At 43.2% G+C, this 15555-nt stretch overlaps 1 protein-coding gene across 3 annotated transcripts in view; it reads left to right on the plus strand.

Annotated features, from left to right (window-relative positions):
- Positions 1 to 15555, plus strand: part of rc3h2 (ring finger and CCCH-type domains 2) — a 48171-nt gene that overhangs the window by 18029 nt on the left and 14587 nt on the right. For 2 of the 3 annotated variants that reach the window (XM_077496621.1, XM_077496618.1), the window contains exons 2-5: positions 11552 to 11862; positions 13270 to 13387; positions 13589 to 13822; positions 14660 to 14835. In XM_077496621.1, the coding sequence (XP_077352747.1) occupies positions 11632 to 11862; positions 13270 to 13387; positions 13589 to 13822; positions 14660 to 14835 (759 nt within the window). In that variant the 5' untranslated portion in view covers positions 11552 to 11631. Of the gene's footprint in view, positions 1 to 9572; positions 10085 to 11551; positions 11863 to 13269; positions 13388 to 13588; positions 13823 to 14659; positions 14836 to 15555 lie in introns of those variants that run through there. The other variant, XM_077496619.1, reaches the window with a different exon arrangement.

Genomic DNA, 15555 nt, shown 5'->3' on the forward strand with positions numbered 1-15555 from the left:
TCTCATCAAGACTATTACACAACTTCTGTTTGCTCTCTTTGCTGCAGATGCAACTTGATTAAAAATACACGCTGTTGCTTTTCTGTGTAGTGGAGCAGCATGTGATCTGATACTGCCCCCGCACATTTGAAACCACACACATCAGGAATATATAATAAAAAAGCACACACACACAAGCTACACTCACCCAACCGTAATTTTAAACAAAAATACGTCTGTCGGTCTTGACTATAAACTAGACTAAGTGCAATTTCTGGAGAAATTGCGTGGGAATGCTGAAACGTGAATGCTAAGATTTTGAATGCATGTGGAATGGTTATGAAGTAAATTGAGAGATAAATTATGAAATCATGACCTCCTGGCAATTGACTTTACCAACTGTGCCACCGAGCAGTATCAGACACCTGGTAATGACTATAAGTGATAATTAGAAAAAGTTCAATGTCTATCCCATTGAAAATGAATGGGGAAAAGTTGACATTACAAGTTAAATGGTGCAAATACTGTATGTAATGTGGAATTAGACAATATATACCCCGGGAGGCGTGAATTTTTGAAGCTAGTTGAAATTTGAACAGTGTAAATTGGAAGTATTATGTGGGAGTACGCAGCAAAAAAAAAAGTGTGAAGAATAAAAATCACAATAACATATGTGGGAATGCTTCAGCATTCCCACAATTACTTACTGAACACTAATGTTTGAATATTTTGCATCCTGTGTAGCACGCATCGTCAGTTGAACGTTAACTTGTACTTTGCTGTGTACAGGTTGTACATTGTTGTAGTCAATCGGTGCCGAACCCTTTCTCCACAGACAATAACAAAGTTACTGACTTTCATGACAGAAATAGTTCTTTTTCTGGTTTGACTGGTCCGCAGCGGATCTGTTTTGTTCTGCTTTATGGTCTGTTTTATCACCTTTTGTTCATCATTCTTGGCACACGTGTATTACGCGCACACGCATAATGTTGTGGTGTTGAGCTCACTGTGGCGTGAGATGTCCTTTAACGTAAATTATCTTGATTACGTTTTGTGGTTCCTCAATTGGATTTAGCCATGAAAGGTTAAATGTTTAGATTTGTTGGGAATCTTAAACATTATGTTCATTTTTTTTTATGTAGTTTTTAAAAACATTTGAGTAATTTTAAATTGATTTTTTTTCTTTTTTTTTGTCACTTTTTTTTTATTTAAAAAATTGTTTTGGTGTACTGTCTTTTTTTTTTTTTTTTTTTTACGGTAATTGTTTTTAATTATTTTCCTTTCAATTTCCAGTTTTTAATTTTTTTTACATTTTGATTTAAAAAATAATTTGCATTTTGAGTTATTTTTTAATGTCAGATTATGTTTGTTTTGTTTGTTTGTTTTCTTTTAAAAGCATTAGGTCAATTTGATGGCATTTTCATTACCATAAAATTTTGGCTAATTGTAATTTTTTGTGGGTTTTTTGTTTTAATTTCATGTTATTTGTTTTTTTAAGTTATTTTTAATTTTTAGATTTGATGTTTTTGTAATATTGAATATTTCAAATGTGTATTGTAATGACTCAGCTGAGTCAATAAAGAATAGATCCCAAAACTGCAGGCTCGGAGGAGGAAAACTTCCTCGATTTATTATTTTTGAAAAACCGAAAGCACAAAGCTTGCGCGCAGGCAAGACAACGAAATCTTCAGCGGTGCCCCTGCACACAGGCGAGGGACACGGCAGTAACAAAAGACACTTGCAAAAGGCAAGGAAGAATTGGGAAACACAAAACTCCCGCAAAAGGCAGGGAACACGAATGTAACATAAAGCGCTTGCAACTGCAAGGAAAACTAACATAACCAAAATCGCTTGCAAACGGCAAGGAGAACTATCGTAACAAAAAACACTTGCTAACAGCAAGGACTAGAAAAATATAAATCACTTGCACCCGGCAAGGACGACACGAAATGTACACGGAATCAATCAACACGAGTATAACAACAAAAGGCGACGCGGAAATACACACGTGAATACAAGTAAACTAAAGACGACGGCAGATTCAAAAAACTTTACCAACAGGGAAACGCGGAGAACACTTGGACACGAAGATGAGCAAATAATAATCCGACGACGTGCTGTGTTCCTCGGAGTCCTTTTTAAAGCCTTGATTGTCAATGCGCTGCAGGTGCGGAGCTGGGGAACGCCCCCCTCGTTGCAGGCACTGGAACACACACACATACACAAGCACAACAGGCTGAGAACCGAACCATGACAGTACCCCCCCCTCAACGGACGCCCCTTGGCGGACCACCTGGTTTATCAGGATGAGCAGCGTAGAACGTGTCGAGCAGAGACGGGTCAAGGATCCAGGAGCGGGGGATCCACTGGCGCTCCTCAGGTCCATAGCCCTCCCAGTCGACCAGATACTGGAAGCCCCGGCCCCTGGGCCTCGAGTCCAAGATTTCCTTGACCGTGTAGACAGGGTCTCCATCAACCAACCGGGGAGGAGGCGGAGCTGGCGCAGGAGGATTCAGTGGACTGGGGGTCACAGGCTTAAGGAGGGAGACGTGGAACACCGGATGCACCTTCAGGGAAGAGGGTAGTCGGAGCTTCGCCGTGACAGGGTTGATCATAGAAAGAATCTCGAAAGGTCCCACGAAGCTCGGACCCAATTTCTTGGCGCTGCCCGCCAGCCGCATATCCCGGGACGAAAGCCAAACCTTGTCCCCTGGCTGGTAGGCTGGCTCCGGCCGCCGCCGGCGATCCGCTATCTCCTTGTTGCGGACCGCCGTGCGGGACAACGCTGCTCGTGTTTCCCGCCACACCTTGTGGGCCCGACGTAGGTGCTGCTGGATCGTGGGCAGTTCAATGGGTCCCTCTTGAGACGGGAACAGAGGTGGCTGATACCCGTAGGCCGCCATAAACGGCGAGCGTCCAGTCGCTGACGATGGCAGGGTGTTGGTGGCGTACTCGATCCAAGGCAGGTGCGTAGCCCAGGATTCAGGGTTGTGCAGGCAGACGCATCGGAGGGCGGCTTCCAGGTCCTGATTGGCCCTCTCTGTTTGGCCGTTTGTTTGAGGATGATATCCTGAAGACAAGCTCGCTGTGGCTCCCAGCAGCTTACAGAATTTTTTCCAGACCTGGGAAATGAACTGTGGACCACGGTCTGAGACCAAGTCTACGGGTATTCCGTGGAGCCTAAATACGTGACGGGTGAGGAGTTGCGCCGTTTCCCAGGAGGACGGCAGCTTGGAGAGAGCTACAAAATGAGTCATCTTGGAGAACCGGTCAATCACCGTCATGATCACCGTGTTACGCCTCGACCTAGGGAGGCCAGTGATGAAGTCCAGGGAGATGTGGGACCACGGCCGCGACGGGATGGGCAGCGGCCGTAGTAGACCCGCCGGAGGCTGGTGTGAGGATTTGCCGCATGCACAAGCGGTGCAGGCCTTGACGAACTCGACAATGTCTTTCTTCATTTCCGGCCACCAGAATCGCTGACTGACGAGGGCAAGAGTCCTGTTAATTCCCGGATGACATGCCACTCGTGAGCTGTGACCCCACTGCAGGACTTCCGCCCGCAACGGGTCAGGAACAAATAGTCTCTCGGCCGGGCACTCCCCAGGAACAGTGATTCCCTCCAGAGCCTCCATGACCCTTTCTTCGACCTCCCAGCGCAGCGCGCCCACAAAGCAACGTTCTGGCAGGATCGGTTCTGTCCCGGCCTCAGGAGTTGCAGCATCATGCATTCGGGACAGAGCGTCAGACTTCTGGTTCCGGGACCCCGGGCGATAGTTCACGACAAAGTTGAATCGTGTGAAAAGCAATGCCCAGCGTGCCTGCCGTGAGTTGAGTCTCTTGGCGGCCCGGAGGTACGCCAGGTTCTTGTGATCAGTCAGAACCTCAAATGGCTCCTTGGCGCCCTCCAGCCAGTGTCGCCATTCCTGTAGCGCCAGGACAATTGCCAACAGCTCCCGGTTCCCGACGTCGTAGTTGGCCTCAGCGGGGCTCAGTCGCCTGGAGAAGAAGGCACAGGGGTGGAGCTTCCCGTCTTCTGGCGACCGCTGGGACAGGACCGCCCCCACTCCTGAATCCGACGCGTCAACCTCGACCACAAAAGCAACATCGGTATTAGGGTGGATCAGTACAGGTGGGTTGACAAACAATTGTTTAACAACATGGAACGCCTCTTCGGCACTAGGTGTCCATCTAAACGGGACTTTACTCGAAGTCAACTTGGTCAGTGGGGCTGCCCGTAAACTATAATTCCTAATAAATCGCCGATAGAAATTGGCGAAGCCCAAAAAACGTTGCAGCTGTTTCCGTGTTTTGGGGCTCGGCCAATCGACCACGGCCTGGGTCTTGACCGGATCCGCTCGAAGTTGCCCTCCCTCGATGATAAAGCCCAGGAACTGAACCGACTTAGAGTGGAATTCACATTTCTCTGCCTTGACGTAAAGTCGGTTCTCCAAAAGACGCTGGAGAACCAGGCGAACATGTTGCCGGTGCTCGTGCTCGTCGCGCGAAAAGATTAAAATGTCGTCTAAATAGACAAAACAAAAAACATTCAACATGTCCCGGAGGACATCATTTATCAAACACTGGAACACCGCTGGCGCATTCGTTAAACCGAAAGGCATGACGCAATATTCGAAGTGACCAAGGGAAGTTTTGAATGCGGTCTTCCATTCATCTCCTTCTCGTATACGAATCAAATGGTACGCACTTCGCAAATCTAATTTGGAAAAGATTCTGGCGGATTGTAACGGAGCGAAGGCAGAGTCCAACAGCGGAAGCGGGTATTTATTCTTGACGGTAATATCATTCAATCCCCGATAATCTACACAGGGACGAAGGGACTTATCCTTCTTCTCAATAAAGAAGAACCCCGCCCCCACGGGTGATTTAGACGGACGGATCTGACCGTTAGCCAGCGAACTCGAAATATATTCCCGGAGGGCTTCTTGTTCAGGCTGGGATACCTGGTACAAGCGTGAACTCGGTAGTGGCGCATTGGAAATCAGATCAATCGCACAATCGTATGGTCTGTGGGGAGGCAACGCCTGGGCACGGTCCTTGCTAAACACCTTTCCCAAATCATGATACTCTTCCGGGACCTGATCGAGGCAAATCGCTTCGGGAGCAGGAGATACGGGAACGGTGGAAGTCCCATCTGCCGACCTCAAGCAGTGGGCGTGGCAGAAGGGACTCCAGTTCTCCAACGCGGGCTTCTCCCAATTGATATCGGGGTTATGCGTCTTTAGCCACGGAAGCCCCAATACTAGGGGCGCAGCACGGGATGGCATAACGAAAAAACTCCTTCTCTCCACGTGATTCCCCGAAAGCCTCAAGGTAAGTGGACCAGTAACATGTCGGACCTGCGCTAATAACCGCCCATCGAGGTCGAAAACCTCCTTAACTTTCTCTAACGGTTCCACCGGGCTCCCCAACGCCTCTACTACACACGGGTCGACGAAGCAATCATCGGCCCCCGAATCTATGAGTGCCCTAACTTTAAGATTCATTCCGCCGTCGGACAACTCCCCCGATAACTCTAACCGTCGAATATTACAGCTAGACCTACTCGAAGGACTTGGTTCGGTTCCCCCCGGTTGGTGCTTACCCTGATCCGAGTCCATTCCAGACTCCTGGGTCTCCTTGGCCCGTCCCCCCAGTCGGGTGGTCGGTCGCGTTCGACGTTGTGGTTTCGCCGGGCAGGACGCCACCCGGTGCCCTGGTTGACCGCAGTAGAGACAGGCTCCAGTGAGCCATCGACGGCGGCGCTCCTCAGGATGCAGGCGTCCACCTCCGACCTGCATGGGCTCCCCTATGTCCGCTGGGGCCCCCGGAAGAGAACGTACTTCCGCGTCGTCGATGCAGGTGAGTCCCGTCAGGCGACGGTTGGCGGATGGCTCTTGCCGCTCACAGGCACGCTCCCGGTGCCGTTCACGTAAGCGGTTGTCCAACCGGATGGTGAGCTCAATAAGTCCTTCGAGGGAGTTCGTATCGTCGCGGACCGCCAGTTCATCCTTCAGTACCGTATTCAAACCACGACGAAAAATACTTCGCAAGGCACAATCAGCAAATCCGCTTTCCGCGGCCAGAATACGAAACGCGATCGAGTAGTCAGCGACAGATCTTTCTCCTTGCGCTAAATCCAACAACCGACCTCCGGCCTCCTTCCCCTTGACTGGATGATCGAACACACGTTGAAACTCAGAAACAAAAATCGGGAAGGAGGATCGGAGGTCTGGTCGTGAGTTGCTCACCACCATCGCCCATGTAGCGGCTTGACCAGACAGGAGGCTCATAATAAAAGCAATCTTAGACTGATCACGAGCGTAGGTGTACGGTTGCTGGTCGAAAATAAGTGAACATTGATGCAAGAACTGACTGCAACCACCCGGCTGTCCGTCGTAGCGCGACGGGTGGGGCAAAACGGGCTCCCTTGGAGCTGCGGGGGAAGCCAACGTGGCTGTGTCCGTTCGCGGGAGTTCCGGACCCAGCAATCCGCGGAAACCGAGCTGCTCGAGCCTCGCGAACATTTCCTCACACCGGTGAGCAAGCCTGCCTACCCCCTCTTGGAGTCCCACCAAGGAGGTTTCAGTTTGCTCCACCCTTTGCTCCTGACTGGCCAACGCCCGTCTCACCTTCTCCGAGTCTGCGGGATCCATGGTGGTCGGATTATTCTGTAATGACTCAGCTGAGTCAATAAAGAATAGATCCCAAAACTGCAGGCTCGGAGGAGGAAAACTTCCTCGATTTATTATTTTTGAAAAACCGAAAGCACAAAGCTTGCGCGCAGGCAAGACAACGAAATCTTCAGCGGTGCCCCTGCACACAGGCGAGGGACACGGCAGTAACAAAAGACACTTGCAAAAGGCAAGGAAGAATTGGGAAACACAAAACTCCCGCAAAAGGCAGGGAACACGAATGTAACATAAAGCGCTTGCAACTGCAAGGAAAACTAACATAACCAAAATCGCTTGCAAACGGCAAGGAGAACTATCGTAACAAAAAACACTTGCTAACAGCAAGGACTAGAAAAATATAAATCACTTGCACCCGGCAAGGACGACACGAAATGTACACGGAATCAATCAACACGAGTATAACAACAAAAGGCGACGCGGAAATACACACGTGAATACAAGTAAACTAAAGACGACGGCAGATTCAAAAAACTTTACCAACAGGGAAACGCGGAGAACACTTGGACACGAAGATGAGCAAATAATAATCCGACGACGTGCTGTGTTCCTCGGAGTCCTTTTTAAAGCCTTGATTGTCAATGCGCTGCAGGTGCGGAGCTGGGGAACGCCCCCCTCGTTGCAGGCACTGGAACACACACACATACACAAGCACAACAGGCTGAGAACCGAACCATGACATGTATATCGTATCTATAAAAATTCAACATCATTTATCATTTATTTTATTATTTTTTGTGATTTATTTTTTATTATAATTTTAACTGGAATTCTGACTCATTTTAAATGTTTGATTTCTAAAAAAATTTAAAATTATTTTTGCTTTTTTATTTGAGGAATTTGAAAGTTTTACATTTTTTTTGCAATACTGAATATTTGTTTTTCACTTGAGTCATTTTTAAATTGTTTTTTGCTGTTTGTTTTTGTCATTTTTTGTTTTAAAATATTTTGTTATTTTGAGTAAATTTCTATTTTTAACTTAAACTTAACTTCCTTAAAACAAAATGTTGTTTTAAAAAATAAAATAAAATAAAAAAAATAAAATAAAAAAAAATTGAGTTGTTTTGATTCTGAAATTACTCAAAATACTTGAGTAATTTTGATTTTTATTTTTTATTTTTTTAATTCATCCTAATCATGACCCCTCAATCATCTGAGGTGTTTGCCATTCATTTATTTCGACATGCCATCAAATACAGTTTCAAGTCCTCCGGATGGCTCTGTCAAATTTGTGTTGTTTGTGGCCCATACTGCAGTTATGATAATAATGCCGTAATGTTTGCTTGTGTGGGCGAGCTTGCAACAGAACGCCTGCTCGTTGTGTCTTATTTTACTTTGATTTTCTGTTAGCCTGTGTTCAAAGGTTTATCTGAGTTATAGTCAGTCAGGAGAGTGGAGTGAGTCGAGTTCACCTTCCACGCCGTGCTTTATCGTGGAATTTTAAGCGATTGTTTTTGTTCTTCAATGGATTTTTACAGGATGCAGTTTTTCTGTGTGAGTGATCGAGACTTGGTTTAAATGAATAATTTAAAAGAGGAGTAAAACTGGAGGGCAAAAAAGTTGATCTGTTTTCACACTGTTGAGTCTGGAACCTGTCCAGCACAATAAACGGGGGTTCCCTGTACTTGTTTCCTGGCACCACCAATCATGCCGATGACAAAGTGAGAAACAAATAAGAACAGCCAAGTTTTATTACAGAAGCTACAAATAATGTGGGCCAACTTGCTATGTGGTAAAAATGATCCGCAAGTGATAAAAACATTCCACAAAAAAAAACAAAAAAAACAATCGCTCTCTATTCTTCTCTACTGGAGGAAACTCCAAAAAACCCAACCCCCGCCACATTCATATTTTAACCTTGAATATATATATATATATATATATATATATATTAGAGGTGTCAAAATTAGTGCATTAATTTTGAGTTAATTTAAAGTTCCTTTAATGCCACAATTTTTTTTTAACGCACGTTTAATGACCGCCCCTGACTTGGAAAGTAATAATTTCACTCAACGCAGCAGAGACATCCAGTCAAAATTTAGCAGTAATGCATTTATTAATAATGCATATATTTGGGGAGACTGGGTCAAGTTGTATTTTTGCAATTAAAAAAAAATAAATGCAGAATTTCACAAGTTACTTCATGTTAAAGATTAGATTGCTATTATTATGAAAAGAAAAATTTACTGAACTGTCCCCAATATCTTAAAAAATGCAATCATGCCGTCTAGTGGCAGAAAAATGACCAACACAAATCAATATCACATTTTTTTGTCAGTACATCTTTTTAATTTTAACTCAAGTTTATGAATTATGAAATGTATCGATGACTAAAAGATGCAGCCATATTTCTTAGTTTACCATTTTTTTCTGTTTTTGTTAGAGTATGAAATATTTTCTTGCTTATTAAGAACAGAAATAAAAGTTGCGATTAATCGTGAGTTAACTATTGAAGTCATGCGATTAATTACGATTAAAAATTTTAATCGCCTGACACCCCTAATATATATATATATATATATATATATATATATATATATATATATATATATATATATATATATATATATATATATATATATATATATCCAATGCATTTCTACTTCAATGGGCATGTCAAAAATTGTGAATTTTTGCTGTTCGTGGGGTGTGGGCCAGTCAACGCTCGAATTTGAAGTTGTAATATCACTATTCACCACTAGATGGCAGTAATGGCTAAGTTGCACTTGCACTGGGTCTTATCCTACACAATCTTAGACCGACCTGATGATTATTTGTCAATTTGGAACGACATGTAGGGAATTGTATTGTGAAAATTTTTATTTAATCAGTTTAGAAGGGTCCAATATACTCTATGCAGGGTCTTGATTTGAACACGCCTAGTTTTTATTTCTCTCGACATAGTTCTTTGTGTCTGAGCATTTCAAAGCCATCAAACAAAATGCCGAAGCCTCATGACCTCAAACAACAATTTTCAGTATTAAGTAAGAAAATCTGTGGGTTGGGGAGATGTTGAATGAATACAAAAAAATCTACAGAAGTAGAGTAATGACTTGCCATCACTGCCTATACATGTGTACAATAGTGATTGTGCTATGAGGGAAGTGTGTAAGCTGAGACACAAAAACAGGATATAGCAGTTGTCCAAAGCAGGAACAGGTGGCTGTCGTGTTATGTTCCCCCGGCAAGTGGCTTCGCTCCACCACTCCCCCGCTCCTTAAACTCACACCCCCGGGGGCTCCTTTCGCCACAAGCGCGTGACCAAACGCTTCCTTGGACGGTGCTCTTTTCGAGGGGAAGGTGGGGTGCGCTTATGGCGGTTAAATTTGGGGCGCTTCACTGACGGAAACATGAGGTGGGAACACGGCTCAAGGCTGTCCAGGCGAACTGGCGCAGCACAGAGACCCTGGAAGGTGCGTAAATATAATATATGACTAAGAACTCAAATTGATATCTCTATTATTTTTTTTTATACATCTTAAGTGCTTTGAGAGAGTAAATATGTCGGTGTAATATGCAATGAAGCATGTCTATTGGACCTTATGCTCATAATTTAAACAGCTGGCAAAAATACCCATATTCAGACATAATTGTGTAAAAAAACAAAAGTCCTGTACAGTCTGAAATGTACGTTTTGATAACTTTGATGCAATTTAAATTTTGAGACTGAACTGACAACAAGTCCTGCATGAGCCCTTGGATTTGTTTTACAGTTTTGTATCTTTGCTAACAGCTAGCTAAGAACAACTGAAGACTACACTTTACCTCTACTTTTTTTTCAGATTAGTAAAAAAAAACATTTAATGGAAGATGATGCTGGAATTTAGGTTGGCACAAAATAATATCTTACGTCTTGGAATCTTCCTCTTTTATCTAAAAATTTTGCTCACTCAAAATCTAGCATGCGTAATTTGGAGATTAGCATCACAAGTGTGATTGGCTTGAAATTTCACGCACAAGTAACCGGGACACTACAATTTCGCTGAAAATCAGATACAATAAATTGTCATGTCGAACTATTTATAACAAATTTGATCACTAGTCAATCCGGTGATCGTTGGTTGTGTTATTACTTAAGCTAATGCTAAATGCTATCAGTTCAAGAGTGCAAAACAAGTCAATGTGTTCAACATTTTGCAACCTGTTTTGCTCGTAGCTGCTAGTGAGGCCATAATAATGTTAATATTGTGATATCGTGATATATGTTTAAATTACCACAATATCAGCAGCACATTTGTTAAAAAGGTGAGGTTGTACTCTATTTGAGTAGTTTTAGCACCCTCTCGTGGTTACTTTTTTAGTACTGTTTCATGTTAGTTTCAGCTACTGCGGCGGTTATCTCATATAAATTAGTCATACCAGCAAATATATGATTTTTTTTTTGTATTATCGTGAGTTTTTTTTTTTTTTTTTTTATGTCACCAAATTCCCCATAATATCGTGATAATTCTCCAAAGCTCCATGTGAAATCATCTTAACACACCCTACACCACAGGGTAATCGGTCAGGGTGAACATTTGGAGACATTTGATAATCAGGTCTTTGCTCAGAAAGGATGAATCAGGTTCAAATCCATTTAATAGAGAAGAATAACAATAAATAAATTAAATGAAAAATTGAAAATATACAACAGGAAAATGCAACCATCCAACAAAATTCTAAAATGTGTAACTATTTTATTTTATTATTATTATTATTTTTAACTAAATGCAAAACAAAACAAAACAAAGAGTTAAACACCAAAGAGAATCTGTGGATATTCAGCTTCTCTTTGATGCCTTTTGTAGTCTTTAAAGACCAAGTATACTTTGCAAGTCCCTCTGGGTGTGGACTTTAAAGACTAGTATCCACTAAACGCCGTTTTGTTTTTCCCCCTCAAGTCTTTTCCAGCACTGGCCTGCCGCAACTCGTTGAGATGCATTCGGCCTGAGCCCGACGGCGTCTCGTCCCCGCAGCCGGCATGCCGGTGCAGGCCGCCCAATGGACGGACTTCCTGTCCTGCCCCATCTGCTACAACGAGTTCAACGGCAGCGGCCAGCAGCCCGTCAGCCTGGGCTGCTCGCACACGGTGTGCCGCACCTGCCTGCACAAGCTGCACCGCAAAGCCTGCCCCTTCGACCAGACGCCCATCGGCACGGATATCGACCTGCTGCCCGTCAACTGTGCCCTGCTGCAGCTGGTCGGGGCTCAGGTAAAAGGAAACTGAACATTTTGGAATGTGATTATTGTGAGGAAGCAACTGTGAGGTTGCTGTGGCGCTACTCGAATTCCAGTGCTTGAATTTGTCGCGTTTACTTGATTAAGAGTCCTGTTATCCGTTCATCCATTTAGCCGTTACCATGGCCGTTTTTAGCCTATTTTGGGGGGTGCCCAAGCACCCTTAACTCATTCACTGCCAATGACAACTATAGACGTCAAAAATCCAAGCAAACAGCCAGTGTTAATTTTGATAAAAAAAATAAATAAAATAAAATAAAATTAAATTAAAATTTTAATTAAAAAAAAGAAATTTCAATTTAGTTTTAGTTATAGTCTTCTGACTAAATATAATTAAAGCCTTAGTCATAACTTAGTCACCTGATTGTATTTTAGTTTTAATCCAACTTTAGTCGACAAAAATAAGGAGCAATTTTAGTCGACTAAATTGACTTCTGGAGGTCGAGACCCAGTTTGTGGTCTCAGTAAGACCAATACCGACCACTATGCACGATGGTAGCACTGAGCAATGAAATTGTTGTCATTGTTATTATTAATAACAATGGGGATTAATAAATATGAATGAAAACAATGAATAACTACAACTAAATTCAAATTTCTTGTCAAAATTTGCACTGGCTGTTTGCTTGGATTTTTGACGTCTATAGTCGTCATTGGCAGTGAATGAGTTAAATTTGAATCCCCGCCTCCCTTAATTTCAAAAGATATTTTGAATTTTTAACAACAAAATTACCGCAGAAAATGTTTAGTTCCAACCAATCTCTCTCTCTCTCTCTCTCTCTCTCTCTCTCTCTCTCTCTCTCTCTCTCTCTCTCTCTCTCTCTCTCTCTCTCTCTCTCTCTCTCCCTCTCTCTCTCCTCTCTGCGTCATCAGCCAGAGAGCGATGTGCACCGTGCCATGCACTGCTGTCATGATCCCGTGATCGAGGTTGCGTCAGGTTTATACATGCTTTCCAAAAACGTTATTTGCAAACTCCGTGTGGCTATTTGCGCTGTATATCAATGAGTCTCATTTGCATTGGGGTGGGCATATTCTGCGTCAAATGTATGCAAATTACCTAATTTACATACGCGCAAATAACACCGACGCACCGTGGCGCAATCTGGTTGGCAGGCACTTAGTGACGGATTTCCCCATCTGCCCGTCTTTAGTGAATTAAGCGCTCCCGGATTGCTCCATTTTACCGGTTAGCACCGTGCAAAGGCGACGCAAACCTTTAGTGAATAGGCCCCTAAGTGTTCTTGAAGTTGGTCGAAAAGTGAGACTAAATTTAAAAATGGCTGATCAAATCAACACTAGTTGCAGCTAATCTGCGATTTATGACAACAAGCGCAGTAGAAAGTGAATGAATTGGACAAAAATTGTGTCTTGTGTCTTTTAGGTACCAGACGTGCAGCCAGTCAGCCTGAGCAGTGCGACAGATGTTGGACACTATGAGGCCTGCAGGGTGTGTGTGGAAGAGCTGGCGCTATACCTCAAACCAATTAGCGGCACTAAAGGTATGATTATTGCGTCATAAATGACAATTTCTGATGTTCAAACCAAATTATGTCGAATAAAATGAAGTTTTATGAGCCAAATTTGGGACGGCGCAGCAGTTAGAAGACTTTCAAAATGAATCCACACAACAGCAATCTGTTTACAAGATGGCATCCGTCAAATTTAGTATATCTAATATTGAAGTTGCCGCCCGCTTGCAGGCGCGGCGCCGCCGAGTCCGAGCGCGCTCAGCCGGCCCATGCAGAGGAAGCTGGTGACGCTCGTCAACTGCCAGCTGGTGGAGGAGGAGGGCCGGGTGCGGGCCGTCCGCGCGGGCCGCTCGCTGGGGGAGCGGACGGTCACCGAGCTCATCCTGCAGCACCAGAACCCCCAGCAGCTGTCCGCCAACCTCTGGGCTGCGGTGAGGGCGCGGGGATGCCAATTTCTGGGGCCGGGTGAGTGGACGTCGTCGTTAAACAAATCGTTAAACAAAATGATCGTTCAAATGTTGTATATGTGAGCTTCACAATGTTTGAACAAATGATGTAGTAATGAGCGTCCGCTAGCTTAATGCTAACATAAAATGCAAACCCTCATAGATGGGCTAAGGGATATTAGCATCAACATTATAGTTTTTTAAAATAGCACATAGGCTACAAACATAGCATACAACTATTAACTCATTCACTCCCAGCCATTTTCACAGAAGTAGTCCCGTTCGCTCCCAGCTGTTTTACTGGATTTTGACTGATTTTGCAAGGCCCACAGAATATTGTGTTCAATTGCTATAAAAGCATGGAACCTATCAAAATAAAGATTAAAGTCTATTCTTTCATCAGGAAAAAAAAGTATGTTTCTGTTTCCATTTTGCAGCAATTAGCATTAGAAGAGAGCTAAGTTTCATCAGTTTTCACAAATCTATTTAAAATTGTGAATAATTGAGCTTTTTTTCAACATGGCCCTGGTTGATCTCATTTGCTCTGCTGCCACCTGCTGGCCGTTTGTGTAATAACTACAATTTCTGCAACTGTTCTTTGCAGTTGAGAGGCTGAATCAAAGACTTCCGTATGCTTTAGCATAAAAAAAACAAAAAAACGTATAAATACGTCTTTGGGACACTTAGAACATAAAAAAAACAAAACGTATTTGCACGTTATTGGGAGCAAATGAGTTAATGGAGTTAGTTCTTCTTCTTCTTCTTCTTCTTCTTCTTCTATCTATTTTGTATGTCTCCGACGAGAATGTGTTGCAACATGCTCAACTTGTTCTCACTAAATCATTCTCCCCTTCAGCCATGCAGGAAGATGCTCTGAAGCTTGTGCTGTTGGCTCTGGAGGACGGTTCGGCACTGTCCAGGAAGGTGTTGGTGTTGTTTGTCGTGCAAAAGTTGGAGGGGCGCTTCCCTCAGGCTTCCAAAACCAGCATAGGTCATGTGGTGCAGCTCCTCTACAGGGCCTCCTGCTTCAAGGTACAGTGTACCGTTTTGAAGGTCCTCCAAGGCAAGGGCCATACTAAACTACAATAAATAAAATATTATGCAATGGAACAAAGGTATATTATTTCATATGATGCAAATTTGTGGGTTAAATATTATTGGGCTTTTTACAGCGGCTATTCTGAGGTTTATTTCATGAATTTTATGTTAGTCAGAAGCTGCCATAGTCATAGTCCATAGTGTTTAACTTAATTAACATGTAACATTTGTTAACCTGCACAAAAATTCTTCATCTCGTTCAGAATATTTATGGAACAAACAATTAGTCTAATCTCCCGAATAAAATATTATATTTTCACAATAAAAATTTCCAAATGAAGAGATAGTTCACATGTTCTATTTTACGTAAAAGGATTAGGGCCAGTGAAGAGAGGGGGGGAAAAAAGTTTGGCAGGATTCTCACTTTATTCTCAGAATTCTGACTTTAATCTCAGAATTCTCACTTTAAAGTCAGAATTTTGACTTTATTAGTGCTACTGTTATTCTCACTTTAAAGTGAGAATTCTGACTTTATTCTCAGAATTTTCACTTTAAGGTCAGAATTCTGAGAAAGTGAGAGTTCTCACTTTAAAGTCAGAATTCTCACTTTAAAGTCAAAATTCAGATGTTAAGAATTCTGATTTTAAAGTGAGATTAAATATTCTCACTTTAAAGTCAGAAGTGAGGATTCTTAATCTCACTTCTGACTTTAAA

The sequence above is a fragment of the Festucalex cinctus genome, chromosome 15 (assembly GCF_051991245.1).
Source record: "Festucalex cinctus isolate MCC-2025b chromosome 15, RoL_Fcin_1.0, whole genome shotgun sequence".
NCBI classification, from domain to species: Eukaryota; Metazoa; Chordata; class Actinopteri; order Syngnathiformes; family Syngnathidae; genus Festucalex; species Festucalex cinctus.